We start from the raw sequence: 24,165 nt of genomic DNA, 5'->3' as shown, positions 1-24,165 counted from the left end.
TATATCGATTTAAAAAAAAAAAAAAAATTTTTTTTTTTTTTTTTTACATTTTTTTTTATGATTTTGATATAGCTTATTTTGTGACAAATTGACTTGAATGTTTTATTTGAGATTTGCACAAATGTTTTGTTATTTGCACAACTGTCAACCTCAGTGGAAAAGTCTGCCTTTTACTGTCTACATTGTATTAATTGTACAGTGTATTTGAATTTAATTGTTACGCAGGAAAGGGATATTTGTTTTATTTTATTCAAGAAGCATTTTTATTCTATATATGCAGGCAGTTTATTTTTATTTCATTTGTTTTATACATTTTGATATTGTGCAGACCTCTGTTAATAAAGGAACCTGTGTGACATTTGGCACGAGGCTTTGTATTAAAACTGACTGTTTTTTTAAGTGTTTGCCTCAGAAAAAAATGAAGCTAACAGAGATGCTATGCTATAATGATTTGGGGGAAAACCCAATTAAGGCACAAAAAAAATATCGAGATATATATCGAGTATCGCCATTTAGCTAGAAAATATCGAGATATGACTTTTGGTCCATATCGCCCAGCCCTACTAGAGGGCTCATTCTTTTTGGTTTGGAACGCTTCATCTGACATTATTACTAGAAAACTTTAAACGTATACAAATTTTTTTCATAAATCCTGCCTCAATCCTGCCTCAAGCTCCTTTAAAAAAGAAGTCCAAGATGGCCACGCAAGGTTGGGGGGGTTTCTACAAACATTATTTTGCTTTAACAAACTAATACAAATTGATTTCATAGCCTGATCTGAAATTACGCAACAAATAAATAATTATAGCCAATGCTTCTCCTCTTACTTAATATTTCTATATTATTATAATATTTTACACTTAATGCCATAATCAATAATACATTTCAAATGAAAAAATAAAACAATTAGTCACGCCCATAATAAATGAAATGATCCTGTAAATGAGTCTGTAAAACGGCTGCTAGGCTTGTAGGGCTAGAGAGCTGGTGGTTCTCGTGTTAAAAGAGGTTGTAGTTTATTTTATTACAACCTTTAATTTATTGCAGTTTTCTTATAAGCCAAAAGGGGGCCCAGCAGAAAGGGTTTGGGAACCACTGCTCTAAGGCAACTGTAGCTTCTTCACAGATTGTAAAATAACTGCCAACGATACTCAAACTCCCTCTCAAATAAACATCTAAGCTAGATAAATGTCATATTAGCTGATTTTAAGTGTAGACAAGCAGCTAGATGCAGAGAAGCGGTGTTATTTCATCTTGTGGTGCATACATGAGCGTCTTGCTTGCCGTGCTCACCATGTTAGTCAGGCTGCTGCCGTCTGAGCTGTTGTGCTGGCCTGCTGATGTGTAAACTCCTCCGGGGGGTTTAGGTGGAGGTGGGCCGAGGCCCGGGTTACTTATAGCTAAGGAATAGCTCTGTCCCTGCAGCTGGGAGCTCACCATGGTCCCAGGAGGAGCTGGCTGCTTGTCACAGGCTGTGGTGGAGGAGGAATAAGAGGAGGAGGAAGCAGAAGGGGTCGCAGACACAGAGTGAGCGATGCTCAGGTCTCCCGCTCCTCCGGCTCGGCCTTGAAGGTACGGCATCACTCCTGCTGCCGACACCAGTCCTCCACCGTTGTGGGTGGATACCGGCACTGGTTCCTGGGCCAATTCTGGAAAAGACCACAATCGTAAGAAAGTGAAGGGAATTAATGCCGAGGAGAGGAACAACCAATACTCGAGTTATAAAAAAAAAAATCGGGTGTGATGGTGGATTTTATCATATGGGGACAGATAATTTGTGCTGATTACAAATAATATAATATATTACAAATAATAGCACTGACCAAAACACCTGCAGAAATACTGCAGGAATGACATAGCAGCAGTTAAATGCAGCCTTCTGTAAGCTTTAAATATCCACTGGGCTTACATCAAATACATCAAAACACAACAATAAAAAACTGTTTTCTGAACTTATCAATATGATTCTGTCATTCACAGGATAAGTAAAATGGATCACTGCAAAAACTCAAAATCTTAACAAGAATATTTGTCTTATTTCTAGTTAAAATGTCTCATTTTAGTAAAAAAAATATCATTACACTTAAAACAAGACTCATCACTGGAAAAAACAACAATTTTCACCTGTTTCAAGTAGATTTTCACTTAAAATAAGTAGAAAAATCTGTCAGTGGAACAAGATTTTTTTGCTTGTAATGAGAAGATAAATCTTGTCCCACTGGCAGATTTTCCAACTTATTTCAAGTGGAAATTTACAGTACTTGAAAATTGGTGAAAATTGTCAAATAAGTTATTTTTCTGGTGTTATTTTTCTGGTGATGACTCTAAATGTTGAAATAGCAGTAAAACCACATTCATTGAAGAATGATGGCAGTTTTGGTCAGTTTTTGATGGAATAATGGCAGTTTTACAGGTGGGATGATTTGGACCGTTTTTATTTCAGGGGGGATGCCGTCCCCCCTCATCCCCCCTCAACTCCAGTACTGGGAACAACATTAGAAAAGCATAAGAATCAGCATAAAGAATCATCGACAGACAGAAAATGAAAGCCAGGTGAGGAGAGATGCGAGATAATCATGTGATGCTGATAATGGTCAGCTTGCTCGTCTGGACAGGGGTAAAAAAAAAGAAAAAAGAAACAGCACTCAGACGGCTGGAACCTGAGAGCTCAGCCCGACCGTCTCTGCCGAGCAGCCTGTAATATTTGACAATAGGTTTCCTGCTCATACATCATCACTTATGTTAATTCACACCCAGCACTTAGCTGCACACTGCTGCTCTCTCTCTCACTCCAGGGCTTAATAACACAAACCCGCACAAAAAAAACTAAACAAAACACACACACATACACAGCAATACTTATTACAAATCCAATAATGCTGTGAAAAATGGCCTCCACTGCACAATAAAACAATCAGCTCTAACCAGCCCTGAGCTAACATTCCCAGCAGATGCTGATTAAAGCTTCACATTACAGATACACACCAAACTGAAAACTAATGCGTCCAATCAAAGAAGGCCAGAGCAACAGCTGCACCCTCGCATGTACACAACTTATTTGTTTTTCAGCACACTTTGTGAAGCATCATTTCCATTTAAAACAAACAACAACACGTCTCCCAGTGGTAGATTTGAATTGTAAATGCTCCCCGGCTTCCTGGGGACGTTTTGGATAGTAATGCACGACTGAGACCGTCGTCCCCGACAACGCAGACACCCAGCATTTACAGGTCATGACTGAAGGTTATTAAACCGATGGGAGTGGACTCCTCCAGGAGGACATTACCCCAAACACAGAGTCCTAGAGTCCCAGAATGATGTTGAGTATGAAACATTGCGTGATTCATATGCTGCGGTCAACAGCTGAATACTAAAGGGACATTTGTGTTGACTAGGGCTGCAGCTATCCAATATTTTAGTAATCGAGTATTCTACTAAAAATTCCATCGATTAATCGAGTTATCGGATGAAACATATTTTTGTTTAGTTAAAGAGCAATTATAAATGTACATAAGATGTTAGATGTTAATTGACATTACTAAGACTAAATTAAATAATCCAGTAGGTTCATGGCTGTGCATTTAAAAACCCTGAACTTACACCAGTTGACCAAATTCACTGCCTTCACTCAAAAAACTAAGGATCTTACCAAGAAATGTTCTTATTTCTAACCTAAAAATGCCATTACACCTGATAACACACATCACTTAAAAGGTTAGGTGTTTTTCCCACGTGTTTCAATTGAACTTTCATTTGTGTCAAGCACATTTTAAGTTCTAGTTAGGTTTTAAAGGAGCTTGAGGCTCCTTTTAAGAAATGAGACTCATTAGCGCCACCCTTCACCACGACGGCCCTCGGGGGTACTGGAGCAAACAGTGAAGCCGGCACGGGAGAACGGGGAGAACGTGCATGCAGCGTCATGTGACGTCACATCCGCAGGACAGCGCGGGAAATTCGGGGCCAGAATTGCAGCACATTTTGCAGCACACAGCCTGTTCAAGGCAACGGAGAGATACACTAGAGGGCTCTTTCTTTTTGGTTTGGAACGCTTCATCTGACATTATTACTAGAAAACTTAAAACGTATAGGAATTATTTTCATAAATCCTGCCTCAAGCTCCTTTAAGTTCTAAGTTAAAGTCTTTAAGATTTTGAGTTTTGGCAGTGTTCAAAATAAAATTATGAGACCTGCTGTGTTGGAGCACATTTTCTTTTGGTTAGAACTGTAGCGGGAACAGATATTTAGAGGAACTTATGTATGTACCGGGTTAGAGGAACATATAGGAGAATGGACCAGAAGAATATAGAGTGGATTCAAAATAAAGTTAAGCACTGAGCTACATGTGTCTCCCGTCTGGGCATGGCATGTTACAAAAACCAAACAAATCCTCCGCCTCTTTCTTCTACCTTTACGTGCGTGGCGTCAGCGCTTAAAAAAGGAAGTCCGGGCGAAATATCAAGCTTTGAGCTGCAAAATTAAACGATTCCTCAAGGCAGAGAAAATTCCTCGACCATTTTTTGTAATCAAATTACTGGAATTATTCGAGGAATCGTTTCAGCCCTAGTGTTGACAGGATCCTCCAGTATCATCATGCAAACACCAAACGAGACTCTTTTAGAAGAAAGATGTTCCTTCTCTTCCAGAGAGGTGCTGATGTTGTTTTTGTGGCACATCGTGGGCCAAGAAAAGCCTTTTTCTTCTTCAGTTCTGGTCAGCCCGTTACTGCTCATAATGATCATTAGGGGTAACGAAGGGCTCTGTGATCCCAGCTTTAAGTGACAATCTGGCACCTTTTAGGACAAATATCTCCAGTACTGGAGCGATGGTGGCTCTGAAGAAACAGCAACTGATGAGAACATTAACAGCTAAAGTGTCCTTGTGGTAGACACTAAACCCTGTTCCTCCAAATACGCGTGAAAATAGTGTAAGATAGAGAAAAGGCACTGAGACAAACACATAGTGAGTGTATGAATGGTTAACTGTGGCTTGTAGGTAAACAATTCCTTAAGTGCTCAAGACTAATAAAGTGCTATATAATTTCTGTCCATTTGCCATTTTGCCCTGTGAGAGCGCTAGAGCTGCTCCCCTCTGCTTCTCTGCTCATTCAGCAGCAGCAAACAGCTTACGCATGTGCAGCGCTGTCCTTGTGGTGGAAAAACAAACTTGTGAAAGTCATTTGCTGTTCACCTTAGATGACCATCAGCGTGTGCAACACGATGGGGAGTGGTGAGGCCGTCAGGGCAAAGCTCACTACTAGATTAACTGATTTTCTCTTCTGCTCACCAGAAAGGAGGAGGAGAAGTAATTCTCTTAAATGGAAGGTGGTGGGAAGGGGTGTCGCCTAAAACAGACATGGTCTTTGGGAGTGATCAGGGCTTGTTGTGCAACTGATCTTTGACAAGTTAAATGTGCTATGTTTGATATTTAATTACTCAACTCAACCTTTATTCATAGAGCATTTCTTTAGCATTTCTTTATTAGAAATAGAGCATTTCTTTATTAAGAGCATTCACATACTCTGCCCCTTATACATGGAACAAACTTCAAAAGGATGTAAAAATAACAGAACTTATTCCACTGAGTGATTTTAAGTCCAGAATGAGTGCACTTGAGACAGCATCTCTGATTTGTAACTGTTTCAAATAACTTCCATTTGATTTTAATATTTCACATCACACCCCTGTAAATTTTAATATCTGAAATCTTGTGCTGCCTCTTGGCCAGGACACCCTTGCAAAAGAGATTTTTAATCTCAATGGGTTTCTTTTCCTGGTTAAATAAAGGTTAAATAAAAAAAAAAGAATTTATAGAGCACAGTTTAAAACAACCAAGGTTTACCAAAGTGCTGTACAGGTAATAAACAGCTGAATAAAAGGCATATATTACAAAGATAAAATAAATAGAATAAGATGTGTACAAAATACAAGAATATAATGAAATAACAAAAAGTTTGAAATAACATTTTGCCAGAATTCAGGGAGAAAAAGTGTGTTTTTTAAGCCGATTTAAAAACCTCCAGTGATTGTGCAGATTGAACGTGCGAGGGCAGGTTATTCCAGCGTTATGCCGCAGAGGCTTTGTCACCATTTACAACCTGGAGTGAAACATTCAACTCGCTGAGTTTCCAGACTACGGCGCAGCGGGTCTTGGTAACAACCCTGTTTGTTGTGCTTGTGTCAACCATGAAGGCAGACATCTGCTCCACCTGCACAGCTGGATCTGAACAGAAGATCCATCACCGTGCCGTTTCAGACGACACACATTCGGGAGTTGGCTGACTGCTGGATTGCTCAGCTGGTTTGTAAATCGGGAGATTCCCAACTGAGGAACATGTGCTGCGTGATCTAACAGCGTTACCTAACCTGCCTCTAAACCACATCTTATCAATGATACACAAGTGGAAAATTAGACGCAAAACACAAGTTGATCAAACAAAAATGGCCACAGAGAGAAACCAAATGTTAGATGATGTTTGCGTTATGTGTTCAGAACGCAGAAGTTATAAAAAAAGAAGGAAGATATGTAAAGAAATGGATAAGAACTTGCAGGACGCTACAAAAAGAACTGAGGTGGGAAAAATTATTCCTGTGATGAAAAAGTGGCCGCCTGCTTGAACTGTTACAAGGTTCATCTCTCCGTGCATCAAGGGTTTCCCCCTGGGGTTTCCCTTCTTCTCCTCAACCTTACCCGGTACCCGGCTCTCTCTTGGGCTCTAGCTCGGGCAGGGACTCCCTGCAGACTTGCCACCGACCTGTCAGTTTCCAGCTGGCAAATAACATTCAAAATGATGTACATGTAGTTTGAAAGTCTCCCCATGTGTCTGCTGATATACCATGTCCAGACTCTGTTTGCACCAGCAGCGATTAAAACAATTATAATGCTCAAAAAAGGGGAGGTGACAGACAGTGGAATACAAAAACACGTAACAAACATGATAAGAAAAGTAGAAACCGCAAGTGAGGATGACAGAAGACTTGGATATCATCTTATTTGCTTGCAGAAATTACACAGACTTCTTTCATTTGGGCAAGTCACTAAAAAGTGTTCACCTGCAGGGGAGTCTCCGAGCAAGCCTTTCCCCAGCGGAATGAGACCCGGAGGCCGCAGAGACAGCGCTTTCTGCATCAGCAGTCTGGACGGGTCCCCGAGCAGGCTGGAAACCTGAAAGAGAAGGAAGAGCAGCACAGGAAGAGAGGAGGGAAACAAAATTAACAAGATAGCTTTCACGCAAATACAAAAAGAGAAGGATAAGAAAGAGGAGAAGGGAGGAGACTTGGTGTCTCCATTCATTTATGCAACGCTGATGTCAAAATGTCGGCTCAAAACAATTATAAAATAATATAAAATATACAAAATATAAACAACCAGAAATTTGCACAAAGTTCAGCATCCTTCTGTCTTGTTTTCCTCCCCTTTGCACTACTACCCCCTGCCGCGCATTATTATCCGAAAAAAGCTGGAAAGAAAATTAGAATAAACAGAGAAAAAAAGAAAGCCATTGTGGAGTATAGAGCACTCATTTCTTGGAGGCTGTGGGGGTGCTGGAGGCATAAAAATTAAAATCACATCCACAGCATCTGGTCTGTGAGTTTATAAACAAAACCTCCAAACATATAACTTACTGTGACTTTTAGCTCTTTTTTTTTGCAATTAAAGAAAACACTAGAGACATTTGAGAAGAGACAATGCAAATGAAGGTGTTGATAAAAGCTTCAACACCTCGGGATCTTGCTTTAAACAGGAAGGAGGTATTCCAGGATGAAAACCTAAGAGCACCTACGCCGACGCCCACCACTGACCTATGCAAATCTGTGCACACACACACACACACACACACACACACACACACACACACACACACACACACACGCACACACACGCACACACACGCACACACACGCACACACACGCACACACACACACAGAAAACAGACGTCTTACGCTGCTGATGCGCTTGTCTTTGATGTGAAGAAGCTGCTGCTGTGCGAGCTGCATGTGCAGGAGGTTCTGAAGGACAAGTCCATTACCGACCATAGCGTTCTGCAGAAGAAAAAGAAGGAAAAATCTCAACAAAAAACAACAAGACAGACGCCCAGAAGCATCGCCCGAGGATTTTGATGCTACTGTAACCTGTTGTGCTTTCCCCAGCGTGAGCAGAGCCGAAGTGAGAGGAGGTCTGAGGAACGGCAGGCCGGCGTGACGCCCGAACTTCCCTGAAAACAAACAGCAACATCCATTAACTTTTACCTCCATTGTAGTTGTCTTTCTAAAAAGTTTTATTTCCAGATTATTCATAATCAAATATAGGAATTTGAAAATAGAATTTAATCGACTGATTTATTCATTTTTTTTAAAAGCACATTTCTATGGAGCCAAATCAAGGCCAAAAGTTTTGCTAATTTGAAAATAAAATTTGAACCTGAAAATTCTTTTTTACAGTTTCAATTTTATTTTTTTCAGTATCAGATCTTTTTTTCAGTTTCAAATCTTTTTATTTCAGTTTCAAATCTTTTTTTCAGTTTCAAATCTTTTTTTTTCAGTTTCACGTCTTTTTTTTTCAGTTTCACTTCTTTTTTTTTCAGGTTCAAATTTTTTTTTCAGGTTCAGACTTTTGGCCCGGATCTGGCGTGGGGGGCGTGGCATCAACTGAGAGGGGCGTGGCATCATGAGTGACAGCAGAACAGAGAAGGCGGGGGACGTTCCTCAGTCATGTTGCGTAGGTTGCAGAAGTTATCAGTAGAAGTTTGATTCAACACTGTATATACACCATATTCAAGTGATTGGCAGTGGAAAAAAATGATATTAGTGACACATTTCTGTTTAAAAAGCTGTTTTAGACCATACTTGGTAGTATGTGGAAGTGGGAAATGTCAAACTTTAAAGTGTGGCTGTTGAACTGTACAGTCTGACATAGTTTATTGCTTTTATACTGCGATTGGTGTCAAGTACGATCTAAAACAGCTTTTTAAACAGAAATGTGTCACTAATATCAGTTTTTTCCACTGCCAATCACGTGAATATGGTGTATATACAGTGTTGAATCATACTTCTACTGATAACTCTACTGCAACCTACGTTTCCTGAAGGCAACATGAGTGAGGAACGTCCCCCACCTTCTCTGTTCTGCTGTCACTCATGATGCCACGCCCCTCTCACTTGATGCCACGCCCCCCACGCCAGATCCGGGCCAAAAGTCTGAACCTGAAAAAAAAAGATTTGAAACTGAAAAAAAGATCTGATACTGAAAAAAATAAAATTGAAACTGTAAAAAAGAATTTTCAGGTTCAAATTTTATTTTCAAATTAGCAAAACTTTTGGCCTTGATTTGGCTCCATACATTTCGAGCAGCACGGCTAAAACGCCCCTCTAGGAATAAGCCTGATATGCCATGAATCTGGTAAAAATTCTCTTATTTCACGAAAAATATCTTTTTTCTGATGATTATTCTTAAAACTAGCAAAACATTTTTGTAATTTTCTTGAAATAAGACTTTTTTTTTTCTTTTTACTTTCCTAGAATTGCACAAAGGAAAATGTCTTGCATGTAACTTTCACTCAATAATTCTGAATAGATCATGTTTGATCACATCTGGCATGAAACTTCTGCACCACCCTCAATCAAAAAAAAAGAAGAAATAAGTAGTATTCATATTGATACAAAATATATTTTTATAGACAAAACTGGGGGTTTTCTTGATTTCAATACATAATAAACACTTTAAATTTTAAAAAAGGACTTATACTTTGTATAATTTCAGGCTTGAAAGGGTTAACCCATTCAAATTTAAGCTTGTTTAAGCTGGAAAGAGTCAAAAAGAGTGAAAAAGAAGAAAATGAAATAACTTTAAACTGCAGTAACTTTTGTGATTTATTTGAGCTTTTCAGCAATAATAGAAACTAATTTTAAAGGGGACCTATTATGACCTATTTTAAACAGGCCTTGAATGTCTTAAAAACAAGCTTTTGATTGTTTTTGCTAAATAAATTAGAAATTCAGCCTCTGAGCCATGTCTTTATCTTCCCATTCTCTAACCTCATTATCTATGCAGGATTCTGAGTGGGCGGGGCTATGATAATGAGGCTCTGTGCTGATTGGCTGCCTGAATGACGCGATACACCGCTACGAAAAAATGGCGGAAGCTCCGGCCGGCGGAGTTAGTTGTGGGTGTGGTTTCACACATCGCTCCTGTCGTTACGTAACAACGGGAGCAGAATCTGAACGGCTCGTAGAAGCCACATCACACTGGACAGCTCATCCGGGCGGCTGTACAGACACTGCAGAATTTGGTTGCTTTCCTCCTTCTCTGAGTTGGCAGGCTGAGGGGAGACCACCTTATTAATGTTAAAGCAAGAGAAAACTTGTTTTTCATAATAGGTCCCCTTTAAATTTGAATTCTCAAAAAAGAAATCCCTATAGGTACATCAAAATAAATAAAAAAACACCATAAAACAAGAAATATTCTCCCCAAACACTTAAGGAGTTAAGAAAAGACATAGGTTGTATTTTATTCACCTTTTTGTTCACACGACTGAATACTTGGATGTGTTTGTGAGGTACATAAGTGAGCTCATGAGGAAGAAACCGGAAACAAATCTCACCCAGAGTTCCTGGGATTCACATCAGTGAAAGCGGCCAGAGGGTCTCAGTTTCAGGTGGGAAAGCACGGACAGCACCCCTTTTCTTAGAGCTTTGTGAGCATGCACGTTACCCCTGCATCTCAAGGGACCCTCATAATAAATGTAAGCGTCAATGCTAATGGCAGGTTCGGCCAGAATAGGTGCAGAAAGTTTAACATTTAATCAAGGTACTAATTTTAGACTTTAATTGTGTGTGCTCTTGTTTAAGAGAGCTCCCCATCCTCTCTAATCTTCTCTCCTTCCTGTTCTCATTTGTTCCACTAATGTCACACGATTTCATTTTAATACCTGATTAGCCATTCATCAAATAATGGAGACGAGGCGATTACAGTAGCCTATATGCAGCAGTGTGGCCTCGCAGAGGGACAGGCGGATCTTTGATTACCACACATGACCCTTCGGACTGGAACGAGTGCTGGGATGGAAACGTTCAGGACGCTGATAAACCCTAAATAGTTGTTAATAATTGTTCTAAATAGAGTATCCAAATGTATATTTGGAGGCCAGGCCTTCTGCTATCAGAAACCATTACTATGGAACCAACTTCCAATTTGGGTTAAGGAGGCTGACACCACCTCCACCTTTAAAACCAAACTTTAAACTCTAGTGTGTTAGGGCCAGTAGTCGTAGCTGCAGCTGCAGGACCAGACTAGAGCAGCTGGTCTGAAACAGAGCGTCATTGTAGATATGCTGCTATAGAGCTACGCTGCAGGACAACTCCAACATGATCCACTGAGCTGTGGCCATCACTCCTCCTTCTCTTTCCTTTCTCAGTTATTAAAGAGAAGTATTTCATAACTATAATTGTTCTCCATTGCTCTTGTAGTTTGTTGTGCTGGTCTGCCCCCCCTCCTTTTCTCTTCTGTACATGTTTGCAGGCCAGAGCTTCAGGAGCTGCATCCTGCCCTGCAGTCCCACCCTCTGATCATCCCACTGCTTGCTTCCACCTGTCTGTGTGGATGTCTGGTAGATGCCTGCTGACATCCTGACCTGCATCCCTCCCCTTCCAACCACCTCAGTGTCTGCTGTCTACATCTGTTTATATAGTCATCCCTGAAGTACACCAGTTAGCCCTTGTGTCTGTGTCTCTCCTTTCTCTGTTCATCATTCTCTCTGTCTGTTCTCAGCTGGACTCAGGCAGGAGAGCCCCCCCTTATGATCCAGGTCCTGGTCCAGGTTTCTTCCCTCCTAAAGGGGAGTTTTTCCTTCCAACTGTTTGGCTTAAAGGGGACCTATTATGAAAAACATGTTTTTTCTTGTTTTAACATATATAAATCTGGACTGTGAAGGATGAAATTAGACAAATTGCTATGTGGTAAACTATGTATCTTACTGAATTCTGTTGTTGATGTGATCATGAATCTTACATAGAACGGGGCGGGACTTTGATAAGCGTCAGCTTCTCCCGTACCCTTTTCGTCATGTGCTGAGTATGCAATGTATAATGTTCTGGAGATGAAATGCGTCTATATAAACATGCCGAAATAAACGAAATAAATTAAAAAAAAATAAATAAAAGTGGTCTCCCCTCACCCTGCCAACACAGAAAAGATGAAATGCCACGAAATTCTGCAGGGTCTGTACACCCCGCCCGGCTGAATCTTCCAGTGTCATGTGACTTCTACGAGCCGTTCAGAATCTGATCAGATTTCCATAGGTCGGCCTCCGCTGCTGAAACCACGTCCACAACTAACTCCGCCGGCTGGAGCGTCCGCCATTGTTTAGAAGCGGTGGCTGTTTCCACAGCGAGGGACAGTCAAAATTAGGTTTTGCATCAACACTTACCTTCATAAAAGGATCAGTGCCCACAGTACGGACCCGGCAACTGCACACAAGTCAGCGGTAAGTGACGTTATTTTTTTATGTTATTTATATTTGTCTACAAGTATGATCTTTACATGGGCTAAGTATTTAGCTTAGCTCCGGAGCACCGGGGCCACTCACCGGACCGGACCAGTGAGCAGCTCCGGCGGCTCCAGTGTTCCGTAACAGAGTGTTAGGTAACACCGGAGCCCTATTAGTAATACATATTTCTTTTGTTTATGGTTTCAGATCTTCCAAGCAATGCACCTGAAGCTGTTCAACGACACCTTCAGAAGACGCACGGTCCTTCCTTGAGCCAGCAATAGTGCCGTTAAACTCCCGGCCAGTTAGGACAGTCCAATACAAAAAAAATAAAGCAATGGAATTGATTTTGTCGCCGAAGCTCCCTCGCATGGGACGCGCTTTGTGTACGGAGCCGGCTCTTCTGGCCAGAGAGAGGCTTTATTCTCCTCCCCTGCTACACATCATTCAGGCAGCCAATCAGCACAGAGCCTCATTATCATAGCCTCCCCGCCCCTCAGGATCCCTCATAGAGAAGGAGGTTAGAAGCGGTAAAACTAGAGACATGGCCCACAGGCTGAATTTCTGTTTTATGTAGAAAAAACAAGCTTTAGATTGTTTTTAAGACATTCAAGACCTGTTTAAAATATACATTAAATGCCATAATAGGTCTCCTTTAAGGTGTTTCTCCCACTAGGGGTGTTTTTACCTGCCATTGTTTATGTTTATGTAATAATTGCTCGGGGATCATGTTCTGGGTCTCTGGAAAGCACCTAGAGGCAACTTCTGTTGTAATAGACGCTATATAAATAAAATTGAATTAAATCTTCAATTCAAACAGGAGTTTAAAGGATGGACCTTAAAGGATGAATGAACTGAAAGGCATGTCAGACGATCATCTTTGGATTACCTCGAGATCGAGTAGCATTAGCGTCGGATGATATCTAGAAAATGTTGTCCAATTCTTACAGCTTGTAGTTTTACCATACCTTTATACTTTATGATATTCATTAGATAATTATTAACAGTGTTTGTGCCTGTATATTTCTATAAACTGCCGCTTCTATAAAAGGATGCAACTGGGCTTTCTTGCTCACAGTTCCTGCAGCAAGTGTCCTCTCTGCTTGACTTCATCATTAACGCTCCATCCACTGCCCGCTGTGAATTGTGTAGTTTGCAGTTTGTTTCATACCTCCTCTTTTCCCACTTTGGTATGGTCTCATGAGAATCTGCAGGGCCGCTGGGTTGGTCATACTGGTCAGCAGCTGAGCCAGGTTTGGTTCTGGTAGCAACCCTTTCCTGTTACTCAGGATCTGCAAGGGAAATAAGGAAAAAAACTAAACTAAATATATTTTGGGAGGACAGTATGGAGTACATTTTGTGTTTTGATCTCGACACTCAGAGCCCTGAAGTAATCATTTCACTGGTTTACATCATGAGGAAACATCAGCATTGACAGCACAGGGGAGTCAATCTGGGAGACAAAAGAATGAAAAAAAAAGAGACTTGAGTAAAACATTAGAGAAAGCAGCGAGGTTGGAGGGGTTAACTCAAATCAGACTGAAGTGGAAACAAAAAGAAAGAAGGATTTTTAAGGCTTCTACGGATTTTTGCAGTCTTATAAGATCATTACCTCTCACGCCGTACGACTTGTATCGGCCTTATCTTGGGTAAAACGTGTGTCATAGCCTACAACCTGATTCAGCGGGATGTGAGCTGTGCCGTGGAAACGGGGAGCAGTAAATAAACAATGAGGAACTGCTCTGTAGTCACTTTTACATGCTTAAAAAAACAACGGACGATTCAGGAGAAAAACAGACTTTGGATGTCAGTTTTACAAAGACAGCAAGTGACATTTCGTAGGATTTCAGGCATGGTCAGACCATTTAATCAGGCAGTGTTTGGCATGGCATCACCCACACTGACCGTGTGATCTGGAGCTGCGATGATGGATATTTGCAAGATTCTTTGACAACAGCCATCTTTCACCTAATATGGCCAAAAGTCGTGCAGCGTTTAGGAGCCTTTCAGGGTTTGAGGAGCGAACTGATAAGATATCCTCATTAAATCATCAATATAAGACACACATCAATCATGATGAAAAAAATCATGATGGGGGGAGGGGGCTCGTTTTCATTGGATTAATTAAACAACTTTCATCAAACTAAAAATATAAAATTAACATAAAATTATGTGTTAATGGTTAATTTTGGCATCTTAAACTTCACAAATGAAAACAGTGCGTGAACCAAATTAACTCATTATCTTACAGTTTTAAATAGCACGAGCGTTTCATTCAATCTTGTGGGACAATTTAATTTTGTCAAAAAATACAAGTAAGACAAACAAACAGATATTTCATACCCTTAATGAATATTTAGCCTTTTTTATTTTTATTTTTTTAATTAATCATGAAGTTTTTGTCCCAGGATTACCTCCTAAATTTGCCCCGTCCCTTTTCTCCCTCCTTTCATTCACTCACATTCTTGAAAAAAAGTTTATAACTTGGGGATTGGCTAGTATTCTTCCTTTAACTCAGTGTTGCGAGAGTACAACGTAAAACCAAGCCATCCAGAGAGGAACGAGTGGTAAATTAATCAAAATAAAACAGTCTAATTAGACACAGAACTACACTTTTAATAAAACTCATCTTTATATCCATTTAACCTTAATTAAAGCTCAGTTTACATGTTTTTAAGATCTGGAACTTCATCTCTCGACACATATTTCCATTCCGTACCACCCACCTCGGTGTCGGTTTCATTGTCGCACGTCCCTTTCACTTCTTATCAGACATGAAACAGGCATGAGGAGCGGCAGCTTCATCTTTGTGCGTTTCCCTTGCTCCCATTAAATCTTATATTTAATTTGACTCGGGTTGCTTTTTCTGGAAATGAAAAGATCTCTGCTGACTTTTATGTTTAATCAAAAGACGTTCTGTCGAGCACATACCCGAATAAGAATTAAATCACTCATTACACAGGAAATTTAATTTGACAGAGTGAAATTAAATCCTATTGAATTAAACTGTGTCAGATTGCACGCAGCAGCTCCCGTGATGTACGGCCTCGACGACGCAGACGGGTTTGGTGGCAGGACTCGCTGACTGGCCCGGAGACGCGGGTATTTAAAACAACGCCAACGGGACGCTGATATTTCCTCCTCGCGAGCCTCTGAGCTGCAGCATCAGCTTGTTTCCTCCCCGTCACGTCTCAAAAGACGGATCTTTATTGACAGCGACGGAGTGGGCTATACTCCGTCATGTCGACGCCAGAGGAAGAGGAGAGTCTTCTGGACATATATTGTTTGCATGTTAGGAATGGGCGATACTTTACCGTTCACTATAAACCGTCAAAAAAATTCCCCACGGTAAGAATTTGTCATCTCACGGTAAAAACGATAAATTGAGGAAATGAGCCTGAAAGAAAGAAAGAAAGAAAGAAAGAAAGAAAGAAAGAAAGAAATGAGCCTAAAGAAAGAAAGAAAGAAAGAAAGAAAGAAAGAAAGAAATGAGCCTAAAGAAAGAAAGAAAGAAAGAAAGAAAGAAAGAAAGAAAGAAAGAAAGAAAGAAAGAAAGAAAGAAAGAAAGAAAGAAAGAAAGAAAGAAAGAAAGAAAGAAAGAAAGAAAGAAAGAAAGAAAGAAAGAAAGAAAGAAAGAAAGAAAGAAAGAAAGAAAGAAAGAAAGAAAGAAAGAAAGAAAGAAAGAAAGAAAGAAAGAAAGAAAGAAAGAAAGAAAGAAAGAAAGAAAGAAAGAAAGAAAGAAAGAAAGAAAGAAAGAAAGAAAGAAAGAAAGAAAGAAAGAAAGAAAGAAAGAAAGAAAGAAAGAAAGAAAGAAAGAAAGAAAGAAAGAAAGAAAGAAAGAAAGAAGAAAGAAGAAAGAAAGAAATGAGCCTGAAAGGAAGAAAGAAAGAAAGAAAGAAAGAAAGAAAGAAAGAAAGAAAGAAGAAAGAAATGAGCCTGAAAGAAAGAAGAAAGAAATGAGACTGAAAGAAAGAAAGAAAGAAAGAAAGAAAGAAAGAAATGAGCCTGAAAGAAAGAAAGAAAGAAATGAGCCTGAAAGAAAGAAAGAAAGAAATGAGTCTGAAAGAAAGAAGAAAGAAATGAGCATGAAAGAAAGAAAGAAATGAGCCTGAAAGAAAGAAAGAAATGAGCCTGAAAGAAAGAAAGAAAGAAAGAAAGAAAGAAAGAAATGAGCCTGAAAGAAAGAAAGAAAGAAAGAAAGAAATGAGCATGAAAGAATGAAAGAAAGAAAGAAATGAGCATGAAAGAAAGAAAGAAGAAAGAAATGAGCCTGAAAGAAAGAAATATTCCCGTTGATGACACTTTTTGTATTGGTATTTTTTTTATCGTTATTGGGTTAAATGCCAGAAATTATGGTGATACATTTTTTTGTCCATACCGCCCATCCCTAGTGCATGTGTGTGATATGAGATGGGAAAATGCAATTTGTGAGTGTTCTGGCGTTGAACAAGGCCACTTGTAGCTGACAGCATCTTTCACAGGAAGAGAAAAGCAGGACAGGAGGAGGATGAGGAGGAGAGTGCCGTCTCTCTCGTTCTCTCTCTCATTCTCTCATTTCTTTTCTTCTGCTGAAGAAAATGTCAGCATGCATCGTCTGTTTGGCTGTGGGCACAAAATCCAGCCACCCACCCACCCACACACACATACACACACACACCAGGGAGGTAAGGAAGCTGCGAAGGAGAGAAGGCGAGAAAGACTGGGTAAGAAGAAGAGGGATGTAGGGAGAAGAGAGGAGGATGAGGAGGGAGGAGGCGGCCATCTGGCCTTCAGACTTCACACTCAACTACCAGGAGAGAAGGAGAGAACTGCCCCAGAAGGAAACTGTAGCCGGGAGTAGGTCTTGATCTCTCTCTGAAGGTCTGATGTTTCTTTCACTGGCTGCTAACATTGGCAGCAGTAATCCTGGAGGAGCCGTGGGCTACCCATTTCACCCCACAGTCCTCACACACTCAGACGCTTTCCCTCCATCCACCTCATCGCTCTCCTCCTTTGTTCAGGTTCCTTTCTCCACCACGTTTCTATAAATGTCATCGTCTCTGTTGCCGCAGCTGTTATTGCTTTTCTTTTCAGCCTGGTCGTTTTGGGACATTGTACAAAAGCCACGTTCTCTTTACCCTCACATAATAATTCATAGTCTGCAGCCGACGCCGCGCTGCTGTATATCGTGTAACCGTTCAAGGTTTGGGTGAATGCACACAGGAAATGTGAACACATTAGATGAGATGAACACCCTCCAGGTATAGGTGAAGAGTCTTTGTTGCTGTAGCCTCCACCAACTCAGTGCTCCAGTCTAAATATATTAAAATGATGAAATAAGATAATAAACTAACCCGTATGCAGCACCTTCTATTGTTGGGTATCCTATGAAATTAAATCAACAGCGGCAACAAACAAGACTTTCAAATAGTGAAATGAACAGTCAAAAGACACAGCACTGAGGTTTCTTTTGGTCCAACATGTGGTTCCAGCACCTCTGGCCACAGTTACAGCCTCTTATTATTGTGTAGCCGTCTAAAAAGGTCCTTTCAAACATCTGCTTTTACTTTCCTATTTGTCCAGGATCTTTTACATTTGCAGGGGTTTTTTTTATTTTTTTTTTAGCATTGTCTATTTTTCAAAGATTCTTTTTTTTTTTAGGTGGGATTTAGGTCAGGACTTATGCTGGACACTTCATTGTCTGCTGTTGGATGCACACTTTGTATTGTTGCCCTGCTGACAGACACAAGACTCAAACCTTATTTTATGAAATTAAGCGATGCATGTTGTCAAAAATTACTTAATTCTCCGAGATCACAATTCTTTCGATTCATTCAATGCATCCAGGACCAGAAGCAACAGAGCAGCACCGTTTTGCTTCTTTATTACAGTGTGGGATGCTGAATTTATAGAAAGCTGAACTTTGGTTTCCCCTGCGCATCAAGCATTATCCCAGTAATAGGGTATTTTTTTTAAATTAGTCTTTTTGTGTCTCTTTTAATAGAGATGTCCTCCTTTGTCTTCATCCATGAAGCTGAAACAGAAAACTCTGTATGCTACCTCTCAACAGCATGTCTCAATTATGAAGTTATGGATGATGATTCATTATAAAACAAAAGATGGAGTTAAATATCCGTCTCTCTGCTCTTTTTCATGCCATTAATACTTTATAGACCTATAATTTACCCTTTAAACTTTATAAAGAATAACAGTCACTGGAAATAAAATGCAGAAACAACTATTTTTGTATTCCAGGCACATCAAGAAAAGTAATTTCTTGAATTGTTTTATATCATGACATCTAAGTGCATAAATGGTAAGAACACAAACCATAACTGGACCCCAAAGAGCTTTTATTCCTCACACGACACTGCATAAAGAACGGTTATTCATCCTTAGGTGGTATAAACGCATTGCCAACAAGTTACTTTGGCAAGGGTTTGTAAAGTACTTCAGTTCAAATTCAATTTTAACAAGACTTTATCCATCCGCGAAGGGAAATTAAATTTTGCAGTAGTCATTTAAGTCTCCTTAAAGATTAATTGTAGAGTTTTATTGCTGTGGGCAGCAAGGGTCTCCTGTAGCGGTCAGCTGCAGCAGATCTGAAGACACGGTGATGCTGAATCACGTGGAGAGGATGCTTAGGTTGTCCCTGATGCTCTTCATTTTATAAAGTATCCTCCTTTGAACAATCAGCTCCAGAACAGCCCCCAGAACAGAGCCAGCCTCCTTTATCAACTTATAGGAGATATTTAACATCTTGCTGCAAACACTGAAAGCTTCTACAAGAAGTAAAGTCTGCTCTGTCCTTTCTTATAAACAGCATCAGTGTTGTATCTCCAGTGCAGCCTGTTGTCCAGGTGAACAGGTATTCCTCCTCCTCCACCACCTCCACTTCTTCTCTCATGATGGAAAAACTACTCAACTTAATCCTGGCTCTGCTAAAATCCACAATAATCTTCTTTGTGTCACTCACATTCAAGATGAGAGGATTGTTCCCACACCAGGTCACAAATCGGTCCACCAGTTCTCTGTACTCAGTCTCTTGTAGGCCTGTGTTGAAAAGACCGATTCTCCGATTTTAAATCGATTCGCATATTAATTCCTAAAAATCGATTCATATGTCTAAAGATCGATTAAAAAAAAAAAAAAAAATCTTTTTTTTTGTTTTTGTTTTATCATCATTACATTACAACTTTTGGTACTTTTTTGTTTATCCCCAAAAAAGGAATATTTTGTTGGACACAAGAATAACTGGTGCCATGTTTTTGCCTTTAAATATGTTTAAAAGTATGAAAACATTAAAGTTTTCAGTTATAATTGCATAAATTGTCTATATTTCTTTGCTTTATATACTGTCTTGGGGTTACATTTGCATAAATGTTAAAAACCAAATTCTCATAAATGGGGAAAAAATAAAAGCGATTTCTTTCGTCCTCTGCATGCTGCCCTGGATCTGTTTGATAATTCTGACCCACACGATGTTTCTGAAAGCAGTTCTATCAGCATTCTGGCAGCTGATTGGTCCTTACAGCATCATTAGCTGCCAATACTTGATGTTTAATCTCAATATAATACTACTATTAATATGTTGCATAACTAGACAGTCATATAATTCATGCAACAGCTGAAAAAACAGTTTTATTAACAGGAACCCAAATCAATATCGGATCGAATCAAAGCGTAATAATCGATTCTGAATCTTAAGAATCGGAATCGAATCGATTCTTGATATTTGAATCGATCCTCAGCCCTAGTCTCTTGTCCATCGCTGATACTGATTCCACAACTGCAGAGTCGTCTCAGCATTTCTGCAGGTGACATGACTCGGAAGTCTGATGTGTGCAGGGTAAAGAGGAATGGTGAGAGTACACGACCAGTCAGACTTACAGCTGCCACCATGAGCCGATAGGGAGATACATTCACAATCCAGGGATTGGGAATGATGCACCGTCCCGGGATGCACAATTATATTCAGACAAATCAGTGTTCCTGATCTTCTCGTGAAAGAAATAGAATGCTTTTTCTGCAGACCAAAGGCAAAAAAGATCATCCAGACTGTTGTCAGCAACAGGCTTAAAAGCCAGAGCTATTATGGGATGGGGGTGTATAGGTGTTCTCCTGGGATGGCAGCATTGATGCATGAAAAATTCAGTGAGATTTTACAGCCACTTATGCTGCCGTCCAGGGATCAACCTGTTTCATGGACATCTTTTCCAATAAGACAAGGTGAACTCCATGTCCTCCACGCGGTAAGAGGGTAGCAGTCTTGAGCTGGCCTGATCTGTCAGCTCAGTCCTGCCCCGTCCAGTAAATGTGAAGAAAAGAACGGTTTTGCAGGATTGATTGGATCAGATTGCCATTTTTTCAAATTTGAGGGTTGTAAATTAGAGAAAACTTTACTTGCGTGTACTTTGGGTAACTAAATTAAGACTATATTTAGCTTTTGGAATAAAACTTAACAGCCTACAGGAACAAAGTGACTTTCAGCATAGGTTGGACCCCAATAAAAATGATCTGAATCATGTTCATTCCAGGTCCAAAATCAAAGCTCGTCAATAATTGTTTATTGAGCTTTATTTTGAATATGCAAATTAAAAAGAACAATACTAAAAAATAAAAAAAAAGAAGTACAAATATATATATATATATATATATATATATATATATATATATATATACATACATACACATGCACACACACACATACATATAATAAAAGCAGATAATAAAAACAGACTGATGGTAAAGAAGCTACTGAATGCCGAATACCTGAGATCATTGCAGGAGATGAAATGTCAAACAACACCAACAGAAAATCTGCAATCAGCTTTTTTGAAATTGAGAAATTTGTGTGCTTTGATGGACAAGAATTGTAACAAAAAACCCAACAAAAAACCAACAAATTTTATAAATATTGTCGAGTAGAGTTCCTTCACTGTAACTAACTACAAATCTTATTAATCTTTACTTCTGATCCAGAGTGCTGGATCTAATGCATCTATATGAATTCTTATATGTATAAGATGTATAAAAGCGTTACTGTGTCAGAAGCTGTGACTTTGGTTTATTTTAGGCAGCAGGAGACAGTAGGGCAGCGCAATCAGTCTACAGAACTATAATTATCACGTCAGTGCCTCTCTTCTACCACAGCCCTGTGTAGGAGGGACATCACAGCTCCAGAGTGTCTCAGCTCGGGGGTGTTCACGCATGAGCATCATGTCAAACCCTGATACATCTCAAACCAAGATGTGCGCTAACCGTTTGGCACTGGCACCACAACTAGAAGTGGCTGTGAGCGGTTCAGCTTCCGTTTCCTTGGGAAGTCTAATGTTTCGGTGATGTAGCGTAGGGTTTTCCAGATATGAGGCAATATTTCTGCGGCATGTTCTTTGAATTTACTGCAATTTTTTACTGCAAAGCCGAGAACAGTCATTCATCAGCCCTCCTACTGCACTGCCCGCCAGTTTGGGGTGTTTTTTGTTGGTTGCAGTGTCACTTCTCTGATCAGTTGTGTTCCTATGCAGTGGCATCTGGAGACAGTAACATCTGTGCTCGTCGGTGGAAATCAAAGTAAAATCCAGAGAAATCAACTAAATATTTCCACTGAAGAGTAAAAGATTCCGTTCATGTTCACAATCGTCAACCTGTGAATATGCACCAAAATTTGACATTTTGACAAGTGTGGACGAATACTGAAAATGTTTAACTATATCAAACAGTGTAGCTCAGTGGCTCTATTAACAATGTACTTCCTTTGGGTGTCCTTTGCTGCGTTACCTCACCATTTTGATCTCACAGTTCTGTCACATGCTGTTCTGTGTTTAAGGCTTAAACAAAGGTTACTATAGAGGGACCCAACAACCGTTGTTATGATTCAACACTAAACACACCACTAAAGCACATTATCATACCAGCAATTACATCCAGCATGTAGCTATGTCCCAGAAAAAAAAAGAAAAAAGTTGTCTTGGCGTGATATAATTTTGCAAAATATCTTATGAGCATTATTGAAATTTACTAGAAATAGGACTGGGCGATATATCGAGATTTTAATTTATATCGATAAATTTTCAAACGCTATATGGTACGAGACAATATCGTTTATATCGATTATTAAAAAAGAAAAAACATTTTTTTTTTATGATTTTGATATACCTTATTTTGTGACAAATTGACTTGAATGTTTTATTTGAGATTTGCTCAAATGTTTTGTTATTTGCACAACTGTCAACCTCAGTGGAAAAGTCTGCCTGTTACTGTCCACATTGTATTCATTGCACAGTGTATTTTAATTTAATTGTTATGCAGAAAAGGAATATTTGTTTTATTTTATTCAAGAAGCATTTTTATTCTATATAAGCAGGCAGTTTATTTTTATTTCATTTGTTTTATACATTTTGATATTGTGCAGACCTCTGTTAACAAAAGTACCTGTGTGACATTTGGCACAAGGCTTTGTATTAAAACTGACTGTTTTTTTAAGGGTTTGGCTCAGAAAAAAATGAAGCTAACAGAGATGCTATGCTATAATGCTTTGGGGGAAACCCCAATTATGGCACAGAAAAAATATCGATATATATCGAGTATCGCCATTCAGCTAGAAAATATCGAGATATGATTTTTGGTCCATATCGCCCAACCCTAACTAGAAATTACAGTTTTTGGGGTTTTTGTTTGTTTTTTTAAAAGAGTTTTACTATGGACGTCAGAGGGTAATGGGTTACAGCCACCTGACTACTCATGAAGAAGTAAGCTTCACTGATATCAGCCACCTTTGGAGTAAAAGGCGGTTTTACAAACTTTCATCAGATACAACAAGGTTTTTACATGATTCCTAAACCTGATTGTATAGTAATGCATTTCTTCTGATTTGAGAAACTTCAAACAAACACTGTTTCCTTATTCGGCTACTAATCACAAACAGAATGCATTTGTAACGAGGTGTAATGATGTGAAATATCCAAGAATATTCTTCAACAAGGCTTGTGCTGATTGAACACATTTCACTGCATATATAGGAATGACATTATCATACAGAGTACCTACTTAGTACACCAATGTAAGTTGTGATGAGATTCATTGGCTTCTCTTAAAGGGGAATTTTCATATACATATATATATATATATCTGACCTGTGGGCAGCATCTTGTGGCCAGATGTCAAATGTGGACAGCATATACACACACAGCACTCTGTTTTACATGTTTGTGACGATGCTTCTGTTCCTGTCCGGTGTACTCACCATACCCTGGGCGGCGATGAGAGCGGCCAAGGTGCTTCTCCCCGAGGTGCCGGGAGTACAGAGCGACAGACGGACCTCCTGTCCTCCCACTGGCGTCCGGTCCATCTCCGTCAGCACGGCCTCGGCCTGCTCTGAGCTCTCGTACTCCACCACGCCGAAGCCTCGCACTGAGCTGCCCTCATCCTGGGCGAGCTGGAGGACACAGAATAATGACAACAATGACTTTGAAAGTTTCTCCACAATGCTTTCATCTAGTTAGGCAGTCGTTTTTCGCCCTCAACATCGGTACATATTTCCTCAAGTGTATATGTACATGTATTTATACAGTGTAGACCAGGGGTCGGCAACCCGCGGCTCCAGAGCCGCATGCGGCTCTTTAGCGCCGCCCTAGTGGCTCCTGGAGCTTTTTCAAAAATGTTTCACCTTTTTTTTCCTTTATTTCTTCTTTTCGTTTTTTTC

At 39.8% G+C, this 24,165-nt stretch overlaps 1 protein-coding gene across 1 annotated transcript in view; it reads right to left on the bottom strand.

Annotated features, from left to right (window-relative positions):
* The window catches only part of raver2 (ribonucleoprotein, PTB-binding 2), a 128,998-nt gene that overhangs the window by 18,740 nt on the left and 86,093 nt on the right, over positions 1-24,165 (bottom strand). The window contains exons 6-11 of the mRNA XM_061738722.1: positions 23,707-23,898; positions 13,654-13,774; positions 8,131-8,213; positions 7,942-8,040; positions 7,050-7,161; positions 1,294-1,649 (exon numbers count right to left, since the gene is read on the bottom strand). Of these exons, the coding sequence (XP_061594706.1) occupies positions 1,294-1,649; positions 7,050-7,161; positions 7,942-8,040; positions 8,131-8,213; positions 13,654-13,774; positions 23,707-23,898 (963 nt within the window). The remainder of the gene's footprint in view (positions 1-1,293; positions 1,650-7,049; positions 7,162-7,941; positions 8,041-8,130; positions 8,214-13,653; positions 13,775-23,706; positions 23,899-24,165) is intronic.

This window comes from Cololabis saira, chromosome 13 (genome assembly GCF_033807715.1).
Source record: "Cololabis saira isolate AMF1-May2022 chromosome 13, fColSai1.1, whole genome shotgun sequence".
Taxonomy (NCBI): domain Eukaryota; kingdom Metazoa; phylum Chordata; class Actinopteri; order Beloniformes; family Belonidae; genus Cololabis; species Cololabis saira.
The sequence above is the reverse complement of the archived record's forward strand: the minus strand, read 5'-3'. Positions and strand labels throughout refer to the sequence as shown.